This window comes from Echiichthys vipera, assembly GCF_963691815.1.
Source record: "Echiichthys vipera genome assembly, chromosome: 13".
NCBI lineage: Eukaryota > Metazoa > Chordata > Actinopteri > Perciformes > Trachinidae > Echiichthys > Echiichthys vipera.
The window spans coordinates 17,687,944-17,710,284 of record NC_139838.1 but is presented as its reverse complement, the minus strand read 5'-3'; the positions used below and the strand labels follow the sequence as shown (position 1 = coordinate 17,710,284).

Below are 22,341 nucleotides of genomic sequence, written 5' to 3'. Positions count from 1 at the left end.
CGTGTGTGTGTGTGTTTCTAAGACCCTTAAGACTATTTCAGTGCCTTGTGACATATGCAGTCCTTCCTCTCTTTTCCTTTCAGATTTTTCTCTGTATCACTATCCCCTCTTGTCTCCAGCTGTATCTTTGCTCTACTGAAGGGGTTTGTAGCTGTGCGAGGGATAATGAGTCACAGTGTGCTGTGTTACTGAGCTCACAAACCACAGCCTTATTTTCAGATGTGTTTCACCAGAGTTGTAATGTGAGCCTCAAATTACAGATATTGTTATATAGCAATTATGACTGGCTGACTTGGTTTGTTGTAGATTCTTGTTGGGCAGTGCACATGCTTGCCTTTGTACTGTGAATCACATCATTTGAAGTGTGAAGCCTAAATGTAAACATCTCTATCTTTTTACGTGGAAGGAATATCGGTGACATGAGAGTCTGACTATGAGCTAATGAGCTGTGGCTATTACACTCACTGCCTCTCAAACCTGGCTTTATTGAAAGTTTTTGCAACAGAGATTATGAAAAACACAGCACTAACTTAAAAAAAAGAAGTTTTGAGTGACAGTGAAGACCATCTCTCCCTCTCCTTAAGTCTCTTTCCATTTGGTCCATCTCTCCTCCTTCCTTACTGATCCACAATCCTCTGTAATATGCCTTTTCCAGAGGATTAAGGGAGCATGATAGATGAGTAAAAGAAGAAGAAACATCACATTGCAAACTCTGGGCCAGTGAAGCCCATACATCTTTGAGTGCAGGGTACATATCTTATGCAGTCCCTCATTTCAGAATATCCTTTGGGTGTTTTATCCCAGGAGTTTGGTGGTAATACATCGGGTAAACAGGATTCTATTACAATCCCAGTGGAAGACTTCATTTATATGGCGTGGTGGCATTTTTCATTTTCAAGTAATGGTGCTACGTGTGTGTTTAGCGACAGACACTCAGAGTGTGGAGCCTCGCTCCAGAAAGCTATTATGGCTCAATCTTGTGATATGCAGTTAAAGTGTGAAGGTTTCAGCTGATGGTATCAGAACTGCGGAATTAATTCATTTGAATGCTGGATGGCTTTGCATTCACACTTGAATAAGAAACAGACACCACAGCCTAAATCTCAACGTTTTTCCTTTTTCCCTTTGCTTCCTCAGACCGGAATCAATCAATCTGTTTAACTATGATCAAAGAGCATGACTACTGTATGGTATTTGAAGAACTTCTGACCTCTTCTCTCGGCGATCTGCAGGTAGCCGGTGGACAGGTACTGCTCCATGTCTTGTTGGAAGGCCTCCTCAAAGAACTTCTGCCTCTCTTTCAGCTTGACCTGGGGAGTTAGGGCCCCTCCCTGTTCTGCCCCAAGGACTCTCTGTGCGTGCTCTGCGTCTAGCTCCACTGGGAAAAACAGAGAGAAAGAAAGATTGCATACTGGGTTAGGTGCTGGACATAAGACAAAAACATGGAAAACTCAAAGGCACATCAAGAGTGCAAACCTCCATCGGAAATTAGTAATACTTACAAACATATCCTTAAGATTGTTCATCATGTCTAAATATTGCAAATGTTTAATACAGGTATCTATAACCTTAATAACCACCAATGTAGAGTCAAGTTTTACTTGGCTTAAGGTCTAGGTGCTGTCCCATGTATTTAATGGCAACCTATTAAGGATTTTCTGTTTTACTGACAAACAGGAAGGGGAATTCACCACCTCCAAACTTCTCTGACCCAAACTCTTTCATCTTAAATTAATGAGTGCTATGGCAGAAAGCAGCCAAACTCAATATCTACTGAAGCAGAACGGTGTAGAGCTCATTGCTCCACAGCGTTCACATATTCTGCGATTCACCCTACTCTCTGGGACGCAGTACTCCTGCCTCCTGTGATTTGCATGGTAGGGGCTGCACTCACTGAAGTCTCAGGCATGCAAACCCCCTCTGTTGCACGCACTTCAGTGAACCACGTCTCCTGCTGTCTGAACCCACTGTCACGCTGTGGCATTAAAGCAGAGTTTGGTGATGAAAATGGATCTCTGCTGTCTAGGAAAACAATTGAATTGAAAGCATTTGCTAAGTTGGCTGTTTGTTTGTTTCCTGAATTTAAAGATTACAAGGTTATCTAGTTATTACTTAGTCACTGAGTTTGACAGACATTAGTCATTAGGCTAAAAGGGTCTGTTAGATACTTTGCATAGTTAAAAGGCCATGTATTGTCTAAAACATGCAATTATTTTGCAAAATTGATAACATATAAAAGTATGGGGATGATTTAACATGCTGAACAGGGATTCTTTAATGTGACTGGCCTTGACAGGGTATTTATTGAATTCTGATTGGTCTACGCAGGATTGGGTTAGACTGTGGTTTGCAGTGCATTTAGCCCTGTCCTTGCAGTTGAAGGGGTGTGTGTGTATGTGTATGTGTGTGTGTGTGTGAGTGTGTGCGTGTGTGTGTGTGTGTGTGTGTAAGAAGAAATACTTTATTAATCCAAGAGGGGATTGATAATCTATGTATTATTATACACATTACACAGGTCCGAAATACACATGCATACAAACAGGAGCTGTACACATATTAAATACAGAGATGTCAGAACAAGGGTCCCTCGATCTATGGACAGACGCCCTAAGAAGTGGGAGGAGCAAATTCAAGAGACAAGGTGATAGTAAGAATTACCCTGCGGATAGAGAAATATTATGTCTGTGTGAGTGTGTTTGCGAATGGTTGCAGCCTCAGACAGGCTGTCTCTTTAGTTCACTTGACTCCCTCTCATTGATGGCAGCATTATATAAAATGAGTGGTTGTATATATAAGATTATCAACTGTGGCAAGAGCCGGCCCACTGTATATAAAATATCTGAAATGTCCCATATCTTCAATCCTGGATTAATATGGGCAAAGAATATGAATGAGTATGAATATGAATATAAATATGAATTGACTTCTATTCATTATATCTATTCAACATCAACTGTCCTCAAGAAAATGAACGCAGAATGTTTTTAAAATGTCTTTTTACAACTTCTCTGTTATTGTATCCTCCTCTGGAAGACCTATCTTGAACCCTTTCTTGCCTGAATCTGGCTGCAGTAATAAAAGTTAAAAAAATGTATTGCATTTCCTCACTTGGTAATAAAAACAAATTGTGAAAGCATAGCAACCCAGAATAACAAAACAGTGACATGTCAGTGTACAGCTTGTGAAGGTACGCAGTGTTATTAGTGAAACAGCCAAAGACGCAGACTGACAGAGGACAGAGCCACGTGAACAGAGGTCAGTCGTCTGGTGGGGATTTGAACATTACCTGATTATGACTATTTGCATTTACATCACAGGTCATACTGAGCTGCTTGTACACCAGTCTCTGCCTTTCCTTTGTGTACACCAGCCCCCAAAAATCAATACGCTGCTTCAGGAGTGCTTCAACTGTACTGCAGGATCAGAGTGGGCACCCACACACAGACCACATAAAATAGACTGGGTCCCCTGAAGGGGCTCACAGCAGATGGACACAGACAAACACAAAGAAGGGAACAATGCGGTCCCACCAGAGCTCCATCATGATGAACACAACACCAACAGCCCTCGGAGACTTGGAAAAGAAAAGCTCTCTATGTCATTCCTCACTCAGTGTCCAATTTATCTCCTTTATCTGACTACCCGTCTTTTTTTCTCCATCACTCCTTCATCCTTCCCTCTAGACACAGTCCTACCCTTTCTGTTGGTGGTGTGTGCGCGCTCGTGCATGTGGATGTCTTGTAGGGACTGCTCTATTAGATTAGGGGCCTGGGGGAAGCTTTGTTCAGATTGTCAAGCATTGTGTGGGGTTAGTAACAGAGGATAGGAAGGGAGTGAGTGAGATAGAGGGCAGTGCATTTAGTTAAAATTAGGGCTTGCGGACAGACGTCATTAAAGATGGCGCTATATCCTGTCTTTTGATCTCTTTGCCTCTAATCTAATTCTCAATCCATTATTAGCCTGAGCTGTCTATTAAGACCAACTATGTACCTACTGAGTGTGTGTGTGTGTGTGTGTGTGTGTGTGTGTGTGTGTGTGTGTGCGCGTGTGTGTGTGTGTGTGTGTGTGTGTGTGTGTGTGTGTGTGTGTGTGTGTGTTTGTGTGTGTCTGTCTGTTTGTCTGTCAGTCAGTCTCAATGAACCTATAAATAAACATGCTCTTGTTTTGTCCATAAAATCTACATACAATCAGTTTTTAAAAAGGAGCTGTCGAAATGCTGAATGCTGGGATTGCCTCCACACTGCTCTCACAGACCGTTCCCCGATATGTGAAATGGCGATGTATTTTATTGCACTTACATGAAAGTTTTCACACAGAAATATTTGTTTGTATTTGTAATCTCTCCTTCCTCCCCCTCCCTTCTCTTGGTATTTTCTTCACCACCTTCTCCTGATACGCATGTTACTGTAGCTACGGGGGCGATTTTTTAGCTCTCGATCATACAGTATTTAGCCCGCAGGATTAAGTCTGACAAATTCCATCCTTTCTGGGCTGTACTGCACATACAGTTGTACAGACAGACCTGCAGATTCATGTAAATGCACAGATAGAGTAGTAAAGGCTCTAAGTCAACACAAATGCTCACACAGCCTCACAAAACAGTCTAATACATACTTGTGTATTCACATGTACAATGGTGAATGAGCGCTCACAGATGTACACATCTGGTGGTGATTCATAGGAGCTAAGGCAATTGCATTATGTTAGTCACAGCAGATGAAGTGACATCATTTCATTCAATTACAAGGACAAATGTTTTGGTGCATGTGTGAAATAGCTGCTACACTCAGAAACGGAACCACCTCTTCTGAGATTTACACAAAGATGAATTTCCTTCATGAGAAAAAGACAAAATCAATGCATGAATGAAGCTCACAAAGTCTCTAGCATTGAATGTCTTGTCGCAGTTTTGCTTTCAAAATGAAAACAAGATATAATATTTTCAACTGAAAATCTTTTACCAATAAATGTATCAAGTGAAAATTCTTGTGTACTACCTGAATTTGTACTCCCTGTGTTACTTTGTGGGTCTGTTCCTTCAATCATCATACAGAAGAAAAAAAAGTCCCCTCTGTCCCCTCACAGGCTGTTTCTTTTTCTCGGAAGCTCAGCGAGCCACAGCACACACCGTGTACGTACTCACAAAGCTGCTCTTCTTCTCACTTCTTCACTGTTTGACCCACTGATTGTGAAAACACAATAAAAAAACAAAAACAACTAACATTACATAATCGTGTTTCTGTTTGTTCAGATGCCTATTTGTGCAGATGGATCGATATGAAATGAGACTTTTAATGTAATCACACTCATATCTGTTTTCAGCGGCAGAAAGGCGTCTGGTATGTGCTCTACCAATCCAGGAAGCAGAAGCCACAGGAAAGAGTCTGGTGTGTGTGTGTGTGTGTGTATGTTTGTCACTGTGCATGTGTGTTCGCTTTAATTACGTTTTACGTGTAAGAGCTCATCCACCTGTGTGTGCATTTTCGCAGAGAACCATTTACTACTTACTCACTTATAAAACATAATAAACACGCCTCTCGTCTGTGTGTAAGTGTGTGAGTTTGATCTGAAGCAGAACTGTGAATCTTTTATACATCATGTAAACGCGAGTACATATATAGATGCACAGACACCAAACCTCACTAGCTTTGCCCTTTAAGTAGCTAAGAACCACAGCTAAACAGTAGAGAAAACACACCATTAGGGGCAATTCAAATCTTTAGGATTAAACTCAAGCTTCAGATTTGAGTGAATGGAGTCATTTTCTAATTGCCTGGCTCACTGAGCAATAACTTTTTTTTAGGTTGAAGTGTGCGTCATACAAGCTTGGACCACAAGCGCTTTATACAGGAAATGCTAATTTGGGTTCACTTGGAGCAGGAACCTTTTTTTTTTTTCTGTCAAGGACATCCGAGACTCTTCTTCAGTAGGGTTTTTGAAACCCTAATCTCAATTAGAGCTCTTTCAGAATTTTGTTGAGTAATTTATCTTAGGTATAAGGAATATTGACTAAGAGCACTAACAGACTCCATTTTAGTGACCGTAAGTAACAAGTAACACTAACAGCCCCCCTTTCAAATGGAGATATGTCTCTTTAGGAGTCATCAACAGCCAATTCAAGTCACCGCTGAGCCGGCCCACAGTCGTTTACGCTTTTATAGTGTACTTCACATAGCAGGTGCTGCCGGAGGAGGATTGCCAATGGAGGGAAGGTTACGTTTGAAGCCTCGGTGGACAAACGAATGGACTGTCGGATTAAAGTGTCAGTGGTCTGTGTGCCTTTAATGCGCCCAGGACTAGAGCCAGTTTTTGTGTGCCTGTATGTGCAGACAGTATTAGACATATAATGGTCCTGTTTGTGTAGGTGGGCTACAAAGACAGAGACATACACACAGAGAGATAGAAAGAGGGATGGGTGCTGAGATGCAGGATGTGTTGAGGGTATATATATTTATTTTATCGACCGATAAAGGTCTATCATAAAAATATGGTAGCTATTGGTATCTTTGTAGGTCTAATATGTGCCAATATTAATGTATTTACAGAACATATAATGCAGAAAATGATGCTCAGGGTGATTTAACAATAGTGTCATTACACATTTCTTTGTTTAAATGGTCAGCACTTCACTGATACTGGACATACAGTACTATTTAGCTTTTTGTTTTGTTTTCTTCATTTCTAGAATTGGTTAACAATGTCAGACATTGTATGTATAATGTATATTTATTTTAAATATTCTTATTCAATAGTTATTTGTTTGGGAAAGCAACCTTCCGAGTACCTTTGCATAGTTACATTGTTGTGGAATTGTTGCAGAATCAGTGCACAACTCATTCCAGCTCCAAAATTGACTTTATTGGTGGCTATATATATAATTTCCCCTCTAAAATCACTATTGGTCTTGCAAAATCCCATATTGGTTGGGCTCAAATGTTTTCATCCATGTGATATTCTTTGAGACAGAGATGTCAAGAGCAACAGGACATGGCCACAGGGCGTGACCTTGAAGTCACAGCGAAGATGTCACAACATTTAAAAAAAACCCTGTGAAATGCAGTATGGTTATGTGATGTCTGAAGGTCTGAATATGAAACTCTGACACTCATTTCTCAAGAGCTCTAATTATCCCCCCTCATTTTGATTAACGCTCAAACAATCCATCCACGATCTCATTAAAGCTGTTTCATACACTCTATATCATACTGACTCACCAAACAGATCAAACGTTCAATATCTGATACAAAATCCCTCCTTGTTCTACCCGTCACTTTAAATTAGCTGTCTGGTCTCAGATGGATTCTTTTCTGTTTGCTTAGAAAGGCCTAATGTGAGACAACAGTGTGCAGCCTGAAGACCAAGAGGCAGCTCTGACAGCGGAGACAGCCACTGCTTCTTCTTCTTAAGCCCTGCTCACTCAGCCGGGGTATTTTTAGATTCTGTCCGCCTCGCTATGTCTCTCAACTACTCAGGTTTCCGCCATAGGCAGCCCCCATGCTGTAAATAAAACACACACATTATCACTCCTTTCTCTTTGTTGCACATCAAAATTACTTGCATGTTAAGTGACAAAAGGTGAATGATATAGAAATTGTGTTTTCCAGAGGGACTGGGTTAACAGGCATGCACAGGTGACGAGGGGAACTTACACACAATAACAGAAGGGTGAGTCATTACTGTGGATGAAGTATTATAATATATATACGTATATATATATAATGGTGTATTATCTAGATTGAGCCATCCAGTCATTTATCTGTATACCTGAGTACTAACCTCTAAATACTTTGACTGGCTGCAGATGGTCTAAAGTAAATGTGCCTATAGCTTCTCGACATTCATACACATGCACCCTCCTGGCCTTACAATGCCTTCACACTCATCATCAAAGCGAGCATCCTCATCCTCACGCTCTGTGGTTTAGGAACACACACATGCCACAAACAATACACATTCACAGCTCAAGCCCCCAAATACACCTAGTGGTTACTGCTGTCCCTTTTTTCACGGTCCATCTCCACTTTTCTGTCAATAAAACCTGTCTGTTGTCACTCTGTCTGTTGAACAGCAGTGGCGGCTTCATGGGGTTTCTGTCCAGTCTTTTCAAGCAGTAAACCATCAGCTGCTGGGTTTATGCACTCACACAGTCACCCATATGCCTGTGAAGCTGGAATAGTGTGTTTGGCCTTACGTACTGTTTTGTTTCTGGTTTAAATAACATGCTGTCATCTGGATATATATTTAGCTCCTGAAAGACAAAACCATTAATTTACTGTATGTATTAGCAGTCTTGGCTAAAATCTAATTGCTAACCTCTGACAGCCTTACAGCATTTCAGTGTTATACTTAGTATAGGTTGCTTTTCTTTAGAAGTCTTGCCAGATCCACGATTGAAACTGCGACTACAATTTTTTCTCTCTTTGTTGACATTTTCAAGATCAAAACCTACAGTGACTTTCTGCACAATATGCAATTCAGAATGTGCCACTGTAGCTGCAGGCTTTACTTTGTTCTAATTTACATAGAAACAAGAAACCTATGTGAACTTTCTCATAAAATTCACATTACAGACTGAAACCATGTGTGAATTAAATGAGCCATTTCTGGTAACTGGAGGCAGCTCTGGACCAAGAAAAGACAAGAATTATGCGCCTGCCATCGTATTATCGCTCAGGGAAAACGGCTTGATATGTGTGGCTGTTCTGACAAAATATCAACATTCAATCTCATTATGTACATACATTATTGTTGCTTTTGCAATACTTTGTCAGTTTTGTTTAAGACTGCAGAATTTAAGATACAGTAGAGGGCTGTGTTTCCGAGTAAACGACACTGTGTACTACACGCAGTGTGCATGTCAAACAGTTTACCACACAATTTGAGTTCCCTTCATGTCTTCCTTGACCTCACAACAACAAAGGGCAATTGATTTCCTTGTTTTTTCATCTTCAGATTCAGTATTTTGAGGATATATTATGAGCAGTGAATTGTATAAAGAGACATCAGTTATTTGCAATAAAGATCTGATATATACAGACACCTTACAGTATACTTGTAGCATCTTTATTCAAAGTGTTGTATGCAAACTAAGAGTGGGTACTTGTTAGCTGCAAGTGTGATGTCAAACAAAAATGTAAACACAAAACCTAAAATAAAATACCTAGAAAAGCTTTCTACTACAACTTGCAATATATCTAGTTAGGTCTTTTTAATTATTATTTTTATTTTATTTTAACTTATTTCCAGGTGTCAGCGACAAGACTGCAGGACAGACATTTCAAGCAGAGCAAGTTGATTAATGCCTACTTATTTGGCATTGTAGTGGTGTACAATCACTACTTTATGTGCTAAGCATTCACAGCTGGCAAGCATGAAGAAACTATCTTTCACTGGTCTGTAATCAAATGAGTGTTTGTAGTGATGCCGCAGTCAATGATGGATATCTAATGAGAGGCCTGGTTGAAAGAATATAAATACAATCAAATACTAACAATGCTGCAGTAACATGTAGAATTTACATTTACTGTGACTGCTGCTTATCTATGTGATGGATCGTGAAATATTGAGTCATACATCCTCCTATCGTAATCGTGAGTTATGTTGGTGTTAAGTGCATGGTGATGTGTAGTTATACTTCAAACATGAACAATCTTTATGCTTGTAATTGTGTTTTGAAGATAAAGCTGTGGGAAACAGTCAGGAGCTTGTTAAATATGTACTGTATTTGCCCAATCCACATGGTTCATGACCGCACACATCAAGATTTCTCTCTCTTTCTTTTCTGTCAGTAACCATCATCTAATTTGAGTGGGAGTGAAAACACATTAAAGCAGTTTTTGCAAACAAACTGTACACCAACATGGAATGGAAAAGCTAAGTGAAAAGGTTTCTTCCTGCTAAGTCATCCACAGTCTGCGCAGCACGGGATTATAGATCATTTGTCATTACAAATTATGACCTATTATATGTCAAAGATGTCATACAGCTTCAGAGACCCCATGCGAAATGAAATAGCCCATTACACGGCCCTGAATTATGTGAATTCATTCTTTTTGACTGATTGTGCCAAAACAAAAAGCTGCCACTGTTTTTTACCTAGTTCACTGTCAATTAGTCACACAAAAAGATCAGGAGGACAGAAGGACATATTGCTTAGACAGACTGAAACGTGTGTCGAAACGCACACACATTAATAGAATGGAGGAGGCAGCAAATCAGAGGTGTCAGCGAGAAGCACAGCCATCTACAGTAGAAGGCTGTACAGTGGGATTAGGAATGTAATTAGATGTGAGGGGGTGAAGGAAAATGTCCTTCTGAAATGTCCTTACGTGTTAGCATTTATACTGAAAATCAGTTAAATGAATGCTACTAGTAGTGAATAACTTAATTTCTATAAATGTTAAGTTCTCACTACCATAACAGTCCCTCATTTATTAGCCCAGTGATCAAATATTTGTGGTCATCTATATTGCCCTGGCCTCTCCTCAGCTCTTATGTTGCTGATCCTTGAATACTGGGGAGAATCTGTCAATTTTACAGTGACTGCTCTGTGGGGGATTTACAGTAAATGCAGACTCAGTATGTATCATCTAAAGAGATTAAAGCCAGATTGGATAAAGCCCAGGTTACTAACAGAGCATTCAAAAGTACTCTAAAGTATTCAAAGCACCAGCAACATCAGCTGTTTGGGCCTAATGGGTTTGCAAATAAATAAGGTGATAAAGGAAATGTAATCTGACCAAAAATAAAAAAAAATAAAAAATTCACTGGTGTAAATGTTGTAAATGTAGATGCTCTCACAAAGATGTATAACAAACATACCTTACCAAACAGCAAGTTACATAATAACACATGACCGCATCCTAATCGCATTTTGAATTGAAGCAGAAGACACTGAATTTTAAATGATCTGAGATATAAAACTGTCTCGTTGCTACAGAGGCACACAGTAAGCAGCAGTTCTGGGATGTGTGGTCTTGTCTGCCTGCATGTTTTGCTCTGAAGTGAATTGAGTTCAAAATCTAAATATTGTGGGTAGAAAGGCCTAAACTCAGAGGCGATGGGGGGGAATGTGAGCAAATGCACTCTCACTGCCAGCTGATATTTACCCCAAACAATTTCAAATGCTGCAAGGCATCTGGCCTTTTTAAATGTGTATATTCAAGCGTCCAGTACATGTGTATGTTGCAGCATGCAGTCACACAACAGACTGGGAGAAATACATTTACACCAGCAGGGGTCAGATGGCTAGAAAGGTCAGGGGCAGAGGAGATAAAGGTCTTGAAAATATTAGCTGGTGATATGAATATACATTAACACAAGGAAGGAAAAAAAGAATATTCTGTATTATGTTTGACAAAAAGCCACATTGGATTATTCGCAGTAAGCGGTCGTTGGCTTTTTACAACCAAAACAACATAGAGGGAGCTACTGTGTAAGAGTTTTGTGAATTTGCAACAGTGCAACAGAGACTGATGGTGGAACGTTTAAGTTTAGGAAGTGGTTCTTAAGTCAAGTCTTCCTCAAATGTAAAATATCAGTGCATATGCACACCAAAACTCCTATGGTTGAACGAATGTCAACAAATGAATTCGTATGACAATCGAAGAATATACATTACAGGTATATCTACATGAAAGTAAGGTGACTAAAGTACGTTTTGCTGCTGCCACCATCCACGGCAGCTTCTATGTCAGTCTGCTTATTCAAACTGGTGGTGTGCTGACGGTCATATCTTGTAGGTAATACAAAAAAGCAGAACCATCCCTTCAGGCATAAGGCATAAGAAAATAACAATACAATTGAGTGTCGCGATAGCATGCTTTGTGATACTGAATCAATTCTCAAACACAATATTTAAGTAACAGTTAACATGCAAAGATTTATGACATATTTTTACGCATATGATGGTGTGTTGTTTATACGATGGAAGTTTTCCTAAAAGCGTGATATATTGCCTTACTTAGAGTATCGCGTAAATTGAATCAAAACTCCGGTATCGAGGCAGCTGGTGGCACAGTGGTTAGAGCAATCACCCCATGTAAAGAGGCTGAAGGTCCTTGAGGCAGCGGCCGCAGGTTTGATTCTGACCTGCGGCCCTTTGCTGCATGTCTCCCACTCTCTCTCACCCCATTTCATACCTGTCCTCTGTAATAAAAAGGCTTGAAAACTGCCAAAGAAATAATATTTGGAAGAAAAAAAAAACCTCCAATATCATAAAATCGTATTGCCAAAACACAGCCCTATGACATATAATAATTAATTATGAATCACTGAATGGTCACAATTATGAAATTTAAGTAAACACTCACTTTAGAAGATGTGATCTTAAGTCACATGCAAATTATTCAACATAACGCTCATGTCTAATATGGTTCCGTGTGTGATAACTGGTAACTGAGACAGACAGAAAGATAGAGAGTAGGTTGTTTTATCTGACAGCAGCTGACAGAACATTGTCAAATAGAGGGTCCATCCATCAAGGAGAGCGAGGTGGAAAGGGGAGGTCTACATGTCAGAGGTCTCCCAGATCTTCACAACCCTGTCAACCTGCCCACCTTACACAACCTGTTAAAAAACGTCTTTCTCGCTTGCCAACAAAATGCCCTACCCACGTGAACCCTGTTCATGTTCACTGATGCCATCGCAGCTGACTGCTTCTGGCTGCACATTCATAGGACACTGAACATGCCGCAGTTTTCTATTGAGAAACCCACTGTTACTAATGTTTGAGGCATGGGTGATAAATTATGTTACCTAATATGTGGAAATTGAATTCTTGGGCTAATCAAAATTTTGCAGTTCCAGTTGCTGCTCATTTGCCATTCAAATGCTGCTTAACCCATCCTTTCAAACAGGGATTAAATGTGTCTTAACAAATAATGAAAAATTACATTTCCCATACTCTTCCCTGTGCTCAGAGATAAATATGGGAGAAAAAGAATCGTTGGGCTGCCAAATAAATTAGCATTCAGCCAATGGACTCAAGCACCTGAGAACGAGGAATTCAACTATGGCGGATACAGTTTCTTATCACCACGAAGGCTTTTCTCATATGCACATATAGTACAGACATGTCATGCTGTATAGCTGGAAATAGATTTAAAAAATGACCCTGCTCCTCAGGAGACAGTTAAAAACGCTTACATCACCAAAAACTCTGTGAACTGTTAATAGAGGCCGAATGAGGAGGTGAAGGAGGGGGAGAAGAAAAAGTGAGGCATTTTCTAACAGGTTAATTGCTTGCATTGAAGGGAGATTTATATAGGTTAGGTCTTGCTTAATGGTGGGTAATGCAATAATGACTGCCTGCTATACTCTAAATAAGGAAACCTGGCCATTCTGATCCTCACAACACGGAGACAGGGAAAATCTCTAGAAGGCTCCAGTGACTGAAAAAAACAACAAAAACAGTCAGAAAAAAGGAAACCAGGGTACACACATGCCCTCAGGTGTTTTGTACAATCTAACCTGAGCAGCAGGCATATTCTGGACAGGCAAAGGCAACAGAATATGACTGTTGCATGGTTTATAAAATGGTTAGCTTCCTCAAAAATATGTCGATGACTTGTAAGTGAACATGAGGTTTGCAAATGGGAAGCTGCATGCATGTAGATTCACATCCAATATGCACATGTATTTGAGACGAGCATGCACTACCTTTATTTTCGGGGATATAAATGTGTGAGATTTCTGGAACATTCACACAGATTTTGATGCATTATGCAGGAATCTCCTCTTTTCTCCCTACCGCAACACATACAGCCTTACATCAGCAAAACCCACTAAAGTCCTCAGCGAAGACGCCTCTCAAGAATGACCTATTCACTCTTTTCTATATATTTCTTTGTACTTTACTTAGCAGAGGAAAGTGAAGAGAGAGATTCAGGCTAGAGAGACGTGGGCTGACATGCATCTGAAGCTGTGAGCAAAAACTTGAACTTGAAACACTGTAAAAACTCAGCTCCCTTGCTTCAACACTGACAAGAGTAGAACACAAGGTATCTGTATACAGTATGCCGTGTGTGATAAATAATAACTGAGCTCTGCAGTGCTGAAGATTGGGTTTGGGGGGGCCTTGCATATCCCCTTGTTGCTATACCCTATACATGAATCAGGGGAAGTACAGGAAGTAAACAAGTCACCATTACTGCAGTATTTCTCAGTAACTTTACTATTATTAATTATACTTAACAGTTTAACTTTTTGGATTGTTTCTTCTTCTTTCTTCCTACTTGTTGCACGTTTCCAGCAGTGTAGGCTCTTGAGTTTGATGATATTTTTTTGTGCAACTGTCAAGAAGAGGAATTGATAAGCTCGGATGCATATGATGGACTGGACCATTTGGAACCAGTTCTCAACTGGAACTTGATTCACATACCTATCTAGGAGTTGTTTAACCGTGTTAATGTGTGTAACAATCAAGTGAGAGACGGTGGAGCACTATTGGACTACAAAAGCAAAGAAAAGACAGCACGAAACACAGCATCGGTGAAGTGAAGCGTCTGTCTTTTGTGTGACGACAAAGCATCGAAATGGATAAAATCTTCTTGGAAAGAGCTGTGCAAAGTCTTAAGTGAAGCCAATCCATATTTTAATAAACTTGACGAAGTTAAATGTTTCCCATCTTTAAACAAATGTCTACAGCTGCAGCTAGCAACCTTCCTCAACCGAAGAAGATAAGTTTTGAGTCTCTCTCAGCTAAGAAATTCTGTTTCTATACATGGTACAGTAACCACACCATGCATAACAGGCACACACATGTTTCATCAGCATTCATGTTAGAGCGACAGCCAGAATGGGTTTACAAGTATTGGATATCTCTTCATTTAGGGAAGCTAATAAATGATAGATTAGTTTACATGAGAGTTGTCTTGCTGGAGTTAAAATCTCAGGCAGGTGTTCGGGCATATGTGCAAGATGGTTGTTTTATTATTAAAAGTTAATCTAGTCCGGTAGGCTGGTTGGCGACAAATGCATTTTCCTGGGATCATCTGAAATGAGGATGGGTAAAAATGAATGCTGTAATCTGAAGTTACAGTATGTTGCTTCTGTTTGTGTGTGACAGTTCTTTATATACTATGGGCTGCTATACAGTCATATTTGAAAACTTTTGCAGTTAGATGGAGGAGAAAACAAGCATGTCAAGAAACTACAGATAGATCTGATTTACCTGCAGTTATATGTGCGTTAAACCCATGGTTGCTACCGTCAAAGCCATCTGTATCTATTGAAGTCATTTGTAGTCATTTTGGCCCACAACCCACAAAGCATCATATTTCTTTGAACTGATAAACTGTCTGTGAACATCTTAAATATTCATTTCTGAGCTAAAGACTATTATTTTGGGTTTGACATGTTCACTTTTGAATTTTTAGACTATTTCCAAAAAAGAGGAGACTCAAAATAGAGTCAAAGGAGTCTCAAAAAGATAGTGTGTGCAAAATGGAGGGATTTAGTTTTCGACACTCATTTTCTCAACTTAAAGTTTAGTTTACTATCCATTATATACCTTTCTTCTTCCTTTAGCTTTTAAGAATTACTGATATTAGTTAACTCAATAAATCACCTTTTATTTCTCAGGCATCTTATTGTAGAATTCTACTCTTCATGATTACTCTGCTCTCACAGGAAAGCATCCGATTGTGTCTCATTCTTGGACACATGCTTTTGCCTTTATTTAGCAACCTTGTTTCCTGCTTGCACGGCTCAGCAACAATAGAGACGCTTCCAGCTACAGGAGGTGGTGTTTATAGACTTTGGTTAAGAGGTAGCTAACTGGGATACTGTAACAAATGTATGAATCTATACATGTAATTCCTTGATGTCCCTAAGAGCTGGCCTACTGTCATCCTGTGGTGACCGAGTTAACAGGAGACATGAGATATTCTCTGTGTGTGTGTGTGTGTGTGTGTGTGTGTGCGTAAGTGATGCAGCAGGAAAGTGGTTACAACTCGTATTCTATGTATTCCTCCGACTTGTAGTCCATGACCTTGATAAATCCACTCTATTACATAATTTTAAAATGTGAGTGAATGCAGACAGGCGTCTAATCTTGCACCTCCTTCAGTGTCTGTTGAAGACGTTACTGTAGTCACGCTGTATAATTCAAGCTTCTTTTTAGCTGCTTTACACTGCTGTCAGGATGTTCACCATATGGCTGAAATTGAAAAACTTCCTCCACACCATCAAGTAAATTCTGAGCAAACTATCTGGTACAACAGGAAGAGCAATCAGGGATGGGTTTAGAATGATTGATTGATTTTTTTCCAGTTAAAACTGATATTATTTGAATGATCCAATAATGATTCATAATGAAAAAAGAGATCGTCTTGGTATCATATTAAACCAGAAGTCCTAAGGAATCCATTGGTATAAACTATGGCTAGCTTGTCGGTTCCTCGGCCTCTGATCTCAATATATATGAATAAAAATGTCCTTCAATACTCACTATAAAGAATATAGTCTGTTGCACTTGTGTTGATTATTGAAATGTGTTCATGTTAAATGAAACATACATAAATGCTTTAGGGTCCATTCTTAATGAAAACATTAATATTTTTAATAATGCACCAGGTTAGAGCATTCCTTGTACAAGTATGCTGTATACTGTACAAGGAAACCCCCTAACCTGGAGTATCTCTTTATATTGAATTGAATCAGGGGCGATATCCAGCCATAGTTGCAACAATAAACAATAACATGCTGTGGAGGATTTATGAGATAAAGACATCAGATAGTGGTGTTCTGTTGCTCTCCAAACTGAGGTGGGCATGGTTAAGTGCTATACTCTGGTCGTACAGTAGAGAACATTTGGATGTGCAGCTTTTGTGCACTTCACTGCAATTTTCCATTTCAATGACATTCAGATGTCACTGCAAAATGGCCATGTAAGCAATAGGCCCATAAGCAAAGGTGAAAGGACAATGTTTCTACACAAAACACTTCTTGCTCAACCTGAAGGACTGTTATTCTTTAAACAGTGGTACTGTCATTTATCAGTTATCGATTTTAAAGTGTTATGATGTGAAACTAGGAAGGAGGGGTACTGTCAAGATGATTCTTTCTCTGTACGCGCAACACTTTCAGCTCTCTGGGTGAACTATCGGGCAGAGAGCTTGTTCTTCTCATCTGCGCTGAAGTCTTCCGTTAAATATTTCAAGGGTGTTTTTTGTTAGACCCTGACAGATATATCAAAAGCTATCAGCAACATCTCTTTATTTTGCCAAGCTCCACTTCTCTTCTCTGTCACTGTGTATTCCTCACATATTCTCCTCATATCGCTCTTTTGTTGCTCTTCTCTCTTTCACCCCCTCCTTTATCTGCAGTCACAGTGTGCCCTCTTCTTAGCCTCAGCATGGATGTGAGAAGCCCTGATCTTGGGTAGGGGAGATAATGTTGCAAAGAGAATTTGCACAGAGATGAGGCAAGATCGCACATACACCCCCCCCCCCCCCCGCCCAGGCATGAGTTACTCCATACTGTACTCCTTTGTTTCATATTATCTCATCTTCCCTGCATCATTTCACCATTTGTCTTTCTTTCTCTATTGTCCTCGGTCCTACTTGGTACTGTATGTCCTGGGGCATTAAACTACTGCAAACCACTGCTGTCAGATATTTATGCCTGTGCCCTTATGGCTCCATATCAGGTACATCCTCACTTCTAAATCAAAAGCAATTTTTTCATCACACATTTTGCACAGTTAAAAAACAATGTAGCAACAACCCAATCTTATAAAGAATTGCATATTACTGATTTACAGTTAGATCCTGTGAAGGGGGTGATACATTATTATTCAGTATGGAATATACATATTTTAAACATAAAGTATGGACAAAGACTAACGTAAGTCCTTCCTCTTTATTGAGGGGGAAATTTTTATACTTCAATACACAATAAACAATCTTTTAAATATTTTAACAGTCCATGTAGGGTAGTGTTTTCTATACTCAAGGCAAGTAGGTTTTAGCTAAATCATTACACCTTGGGATTAAACACTTTATTAGTAGCCCAGCGACTATGCTGTATTGTAGATCCATCTGTTGTTTTTGTTGTATTGGACTTACAGTTGGGCCACACACAGTCACCTGGCACACAGCGGGAAAGCCTTCCCTCCCCCACAGCACCGTGTCTTGCTGTCTCTTTTTGTTTTGTTGTTTCGCACCCACACACACACACTTACAAATCTGTGAATACACAATACAGGCAAAGAACCAAGACCAGCCACATTTTCACGATATCCTCATGTATATAAATAACATGCAGACACATTCCCTCACTCACACAGATGTACACGTTGTCTAACGGTTTCTTTTCGTCAGAGTAAGGTACAGAGTCACAGGGACAGAAATATGGAGAGAGAGGAGCAAAAAGATGTGTTCTATGACCCCAGTTCAAATGAGAGGTCCTTGAGGGGTTTATCCATCTCTGGCTGACCAGAGTTATTTACCCTTACATAAGGCAGCATGCAGGGGGGTTGAAGGGCAGAGGGAGATTGCAGGCAGAAGAGAGCCTTGGAATAAAGGCTATAGGAGCCTGAGCAGCATGCACAAGAGCACTGATAGTCTCAGTATGTAGACGAGCCTAGAAGAACTCACTTTACAGTGCAGAAATACAACTACTTGCAGAAGAATGAAGGTGACAGAAAGACAAATGCAAGAGAATGCAAATGCATTAAACTCAAAGGACCTGACAGTATAAACACTGTAACAGCCTCCCTCTCAGTCCAAGTCTGTAAATATTGTCTGTTCAACCATGGAATCAATTAGAGCAACTCTCTGGCTGTCTGACCATACCATTACTTTTTTCTCCATTTCCCAGAGGAGTGGGAGGAGAGGACTGATATAAAAGCGATAACCCACCTACTGGGGTACACCACACAGGGATGGAGAATGCAATTTCTAAACCATCTGTGACCAGGATTTGAGACAAAAACACTGACTGTTATCAGCTTCTTTTTCCAAATAGAAAATAGATTATGCATTTCAATAGATGTCAGTATGGGACTGCAAGGTGGTCCTTTTTTCATCTGTGTGTGTGTGTGTGTGTGTGTGTGTGTGTGTGTGTGTGTGTGTGTGTGTGTGTGTGTGCTGTACATGCATTTGCGAGTGTATTTTTTTTTACGCCTTTACAATTTAAGACTGTCATCTTGGTCCTCCAGTTTTACATCATCCCAAGGCACATATAAGGGGGTGTTTGAAATCAGCTGACAGACTTAAATTCAGATTCATTCCTCTCACTCTTACTTCACCACTCTACAACAACTGCCATAACTTTGTGTGTAAAGTGTAAGTATTTATTCCTTTGTCATTTCGCACAGCTCAGAGCATGATTTCTCAGCAGGATGAGCATTGGGAGCTTATTTGTGGCTGTGATACTGGAAAGAAAAAGGTTATTCACCGTTATGGTGATATTAATTGATGCATCGATGATAGTGGCAGATTTACCACTTTTCATTCTTCACTTTTCAAACAAAGGATTTTTTTATTTCAGACAATGGCAGACAAAAGCAGGCTTCTCATTAGCCAGTTCACCATCTGAAATGGCAAATAATGGCAGAATTTATTAACTGCAGCTAATTGATTTGAAATCTGATGAACTTCTTAATATTTCCTACTGATTTAAATTTAAACAAAAAACGTGAAAAGGGTGTCGTAAATATGAACTTGATGGCTACATGCGTAGTATCTTGCTAAAATACTTTGGCAAGCTGTACATTCTCACGTTTCACAGGCCTGCAGCTTTCACAGCTTAGTTACTGTATGGTTGCTAAGCTACGATTGGAAGATAATGGTCAGTTGAAATAGTTGCAGGATTTCCTGTTATAGGTCAAGCTCACATCATCAATTTGTTGTGTACATGTAAAAAGCGTTATCCGTCTTCAGATTATATGTAACTGCATCCCTTTCTATATATAGTGTTGTTGATACAACAAACTTTAGTTTCCACTGTCATACATTTTAAAAAAGAACTTCCTCCAGATATTCTCCATTCCTGCAGTGTGTGATCTCTGTGCAACTTCTGCACACCACCACCACCAATTAGCAGACTCCAGATAGTGGGGAGGCCTGTCTTACTCTCCTATGCCTTTTTATTATTCTTTTTCATTATCTGTATTCTGCTTTTTGGCTGGGCTCAGTCTTTTAATTCATCCTCTTTACCAATATTCTCTTTCCGTTATTCACGAGTCACTCTCATTTTCATTCTCTCACCCACTCTCCTTCATCCTCCACCTGGTATCTTTGCCTTCTCAATTTTACCCCCTCCTCTGCTGCATCGCTCTCTTCTTCCTTTGCTGTCTTTTCTTAGCTCTGTCATCCGCTTTTCCTGTTCATTGTTCATCTCCTTTTTTACTTCTTTCTTCCAACTAACCACATCCTGTGTCTCTCCCCCCTCTTTAGTCTTTTAGCACTCCTCTTCCTCCTTTTGTCTGCACTCTCTTTCTCCTTTTGTGGCACTCTTTGTAACAAGCTGAATCCCCAAAGTGTCTTTGCTGTGAGACTGTTCCTCCTAATCTAACTGTGCAAGGACGATCTGAGTGTAAAGATTGCTGGGAAACCCTGGCAGTAGTGCAGTTGCGTAAACAATATGAGGGTTGACAGAGAGAGGCAGAATACTCAGGGGTTACCAACAAAACCTGTAAAACCAAGTGGACACTGCTTGCAACACAGAGTTGAAATAAAAAAAGTGGTTAGAGAAAAAGTGAGAAGGTGAGGAAAGGACAATAAGCAGGGTGGGAGAAATGACTGAAGAGATAATGGGTCATTTTTCCAAATCTGCAAATTTGTGACCCACGGCAGATATTCCTGAAGGATAAGTGGGTAAAAGAGAATGGATGGATAGATAAATGGACTATTATAAACATTATCAATGCATGGAAAAGCATTGTAGTCATGGTTCATGCACTTGTGTGTGTCCTGTGTGTGCACCTGAAGTCCACAATATTTGTGGCCATTTGCATGAAATAAGACATGACACATGCAACTGCACACATGCATCAGTTATGTAACAGTTTCATATTGAATATTTACATTTTATATTTAAGCCCCGCAGATTGAATTACAATACAAGTCAAAATGTGATTATTATGTCTTATGAACATCAAGCTGGGCTCTGTTCTTGACTTCACTCTTTCACAGCACAAATTCTTTCATCTCTTGAACAAAATCCATCTTTAAAAGACAAACAATTAGTGCAATAAATCCCAGTCTCAACCTCCTTGGGTGGCTTCAAAAAGAGCGTGACCTTCTTGAAATTTAACAGACAAATTAAGACACGTCCGCACACTCTTCGTAGACACCGTCTGTGTTTACATGCTGTCTCAGGGATGTTTGAATATGCTCATTAGCAAACTAACTGCATTTTGCGTGCGTGGAGAAATGGATGCATGCACAAATAAAAGCAAGTGAGTATGCAAAAACATATTCAGGATTCAAACATTATCACGTGGCAGCACACTGTGTTACTGTGAATAAAAAAAAAAAACTGCCTCCTGCTAAATCACATCTCACTCAACTTCATGCTAATTAACATTTTAAAAATGTCAGCCAAACACAACATGAAAATTAGCCTACGTATATACTTTAAGTTGATCTTGCTGTAATAAGCCCTTTAAGCCCCATTAAATACTGTTTCATGAATAGAATTGAATATTCATACAGATTTTTATGCTGTGACTAGAACTGCAAGACAAATTTAACCACAAAAAAGGGCTGCTTCTGGCAGCATGAAAAGTTGAGTTTGCCCGTGGCTTTAGCCATCAGAGACAGTGCAGGAGCCAGCTATTTCAATAGTCCAGACCCCACTCATTAAAGCAGCACAAAAGACTAATCACATCTGCAGCGCTTTGATTTACATGTAATTAAAGTTTCATGTGAACCCAGATAAACCAGTCAGGAGGAGAGCAGAGAAGAGAGAACGAGGAGGAGAAGAGATGAGCAGTGCCTGTTAGATATAGAGGAGAGGAGACAAATGAGGCCCCAGCAAAGAGAGCAGATGTGTACAGCAAACCAGGTGCAAAAGGAGAGAAAGGCGGGGACATAAAGCAAGAGGAGAGATGGTTGAGAGCAAAGAGGAGAGGAGAGGTGAAGCAAGCCATCATTTGGCGCAAGTGATGACACAGCACTTCCATCTCAGTGGCAGGTGCCTGCTGTTGGTCCTTTATAGAGGACACAAACTAACAGGGCAATAGAGCTCTGCGCCAGCATTACACTGTGATAACTGCACACCGAGTCAAGCTGCTGGAACGGAGATTAAAAAATGCTACTGATTGTCTTATCTAAAAACATGACGGGAATAAAGGGCTTTTAACACAAGTCCATAAATAGTCCTTAATTATGC

At 39.9% G+C, this 22,341-nt stretch overlaps 1 protein-coding gene across 1 annotated transcript in view; it reads right to left on the bottom strand.

The window, feature by feature from the left end:
* The window catches only part of dtnbp1b (dystrobrevin binding protein 1b), a gene marked incomplete at its 3' end in the record, with an annotated part of 31,004 nt that overhangs the window by 6,612 nt on the left and 2,051 nt on the right, over positions 1 to 22,341 (bottom strand). Inside the window, exon 2 of the mRNA XM_083926028.1 lies at positions 1,211 to 1,378. Within this exon, the coding sequence (XP_083782154.1) occupies positions 1,211 to 1,378 (168 nt within the window). The remainder of the gene's footprint in view (positions 1 to 1,210; positions 1,379 to 22,341) is intronic.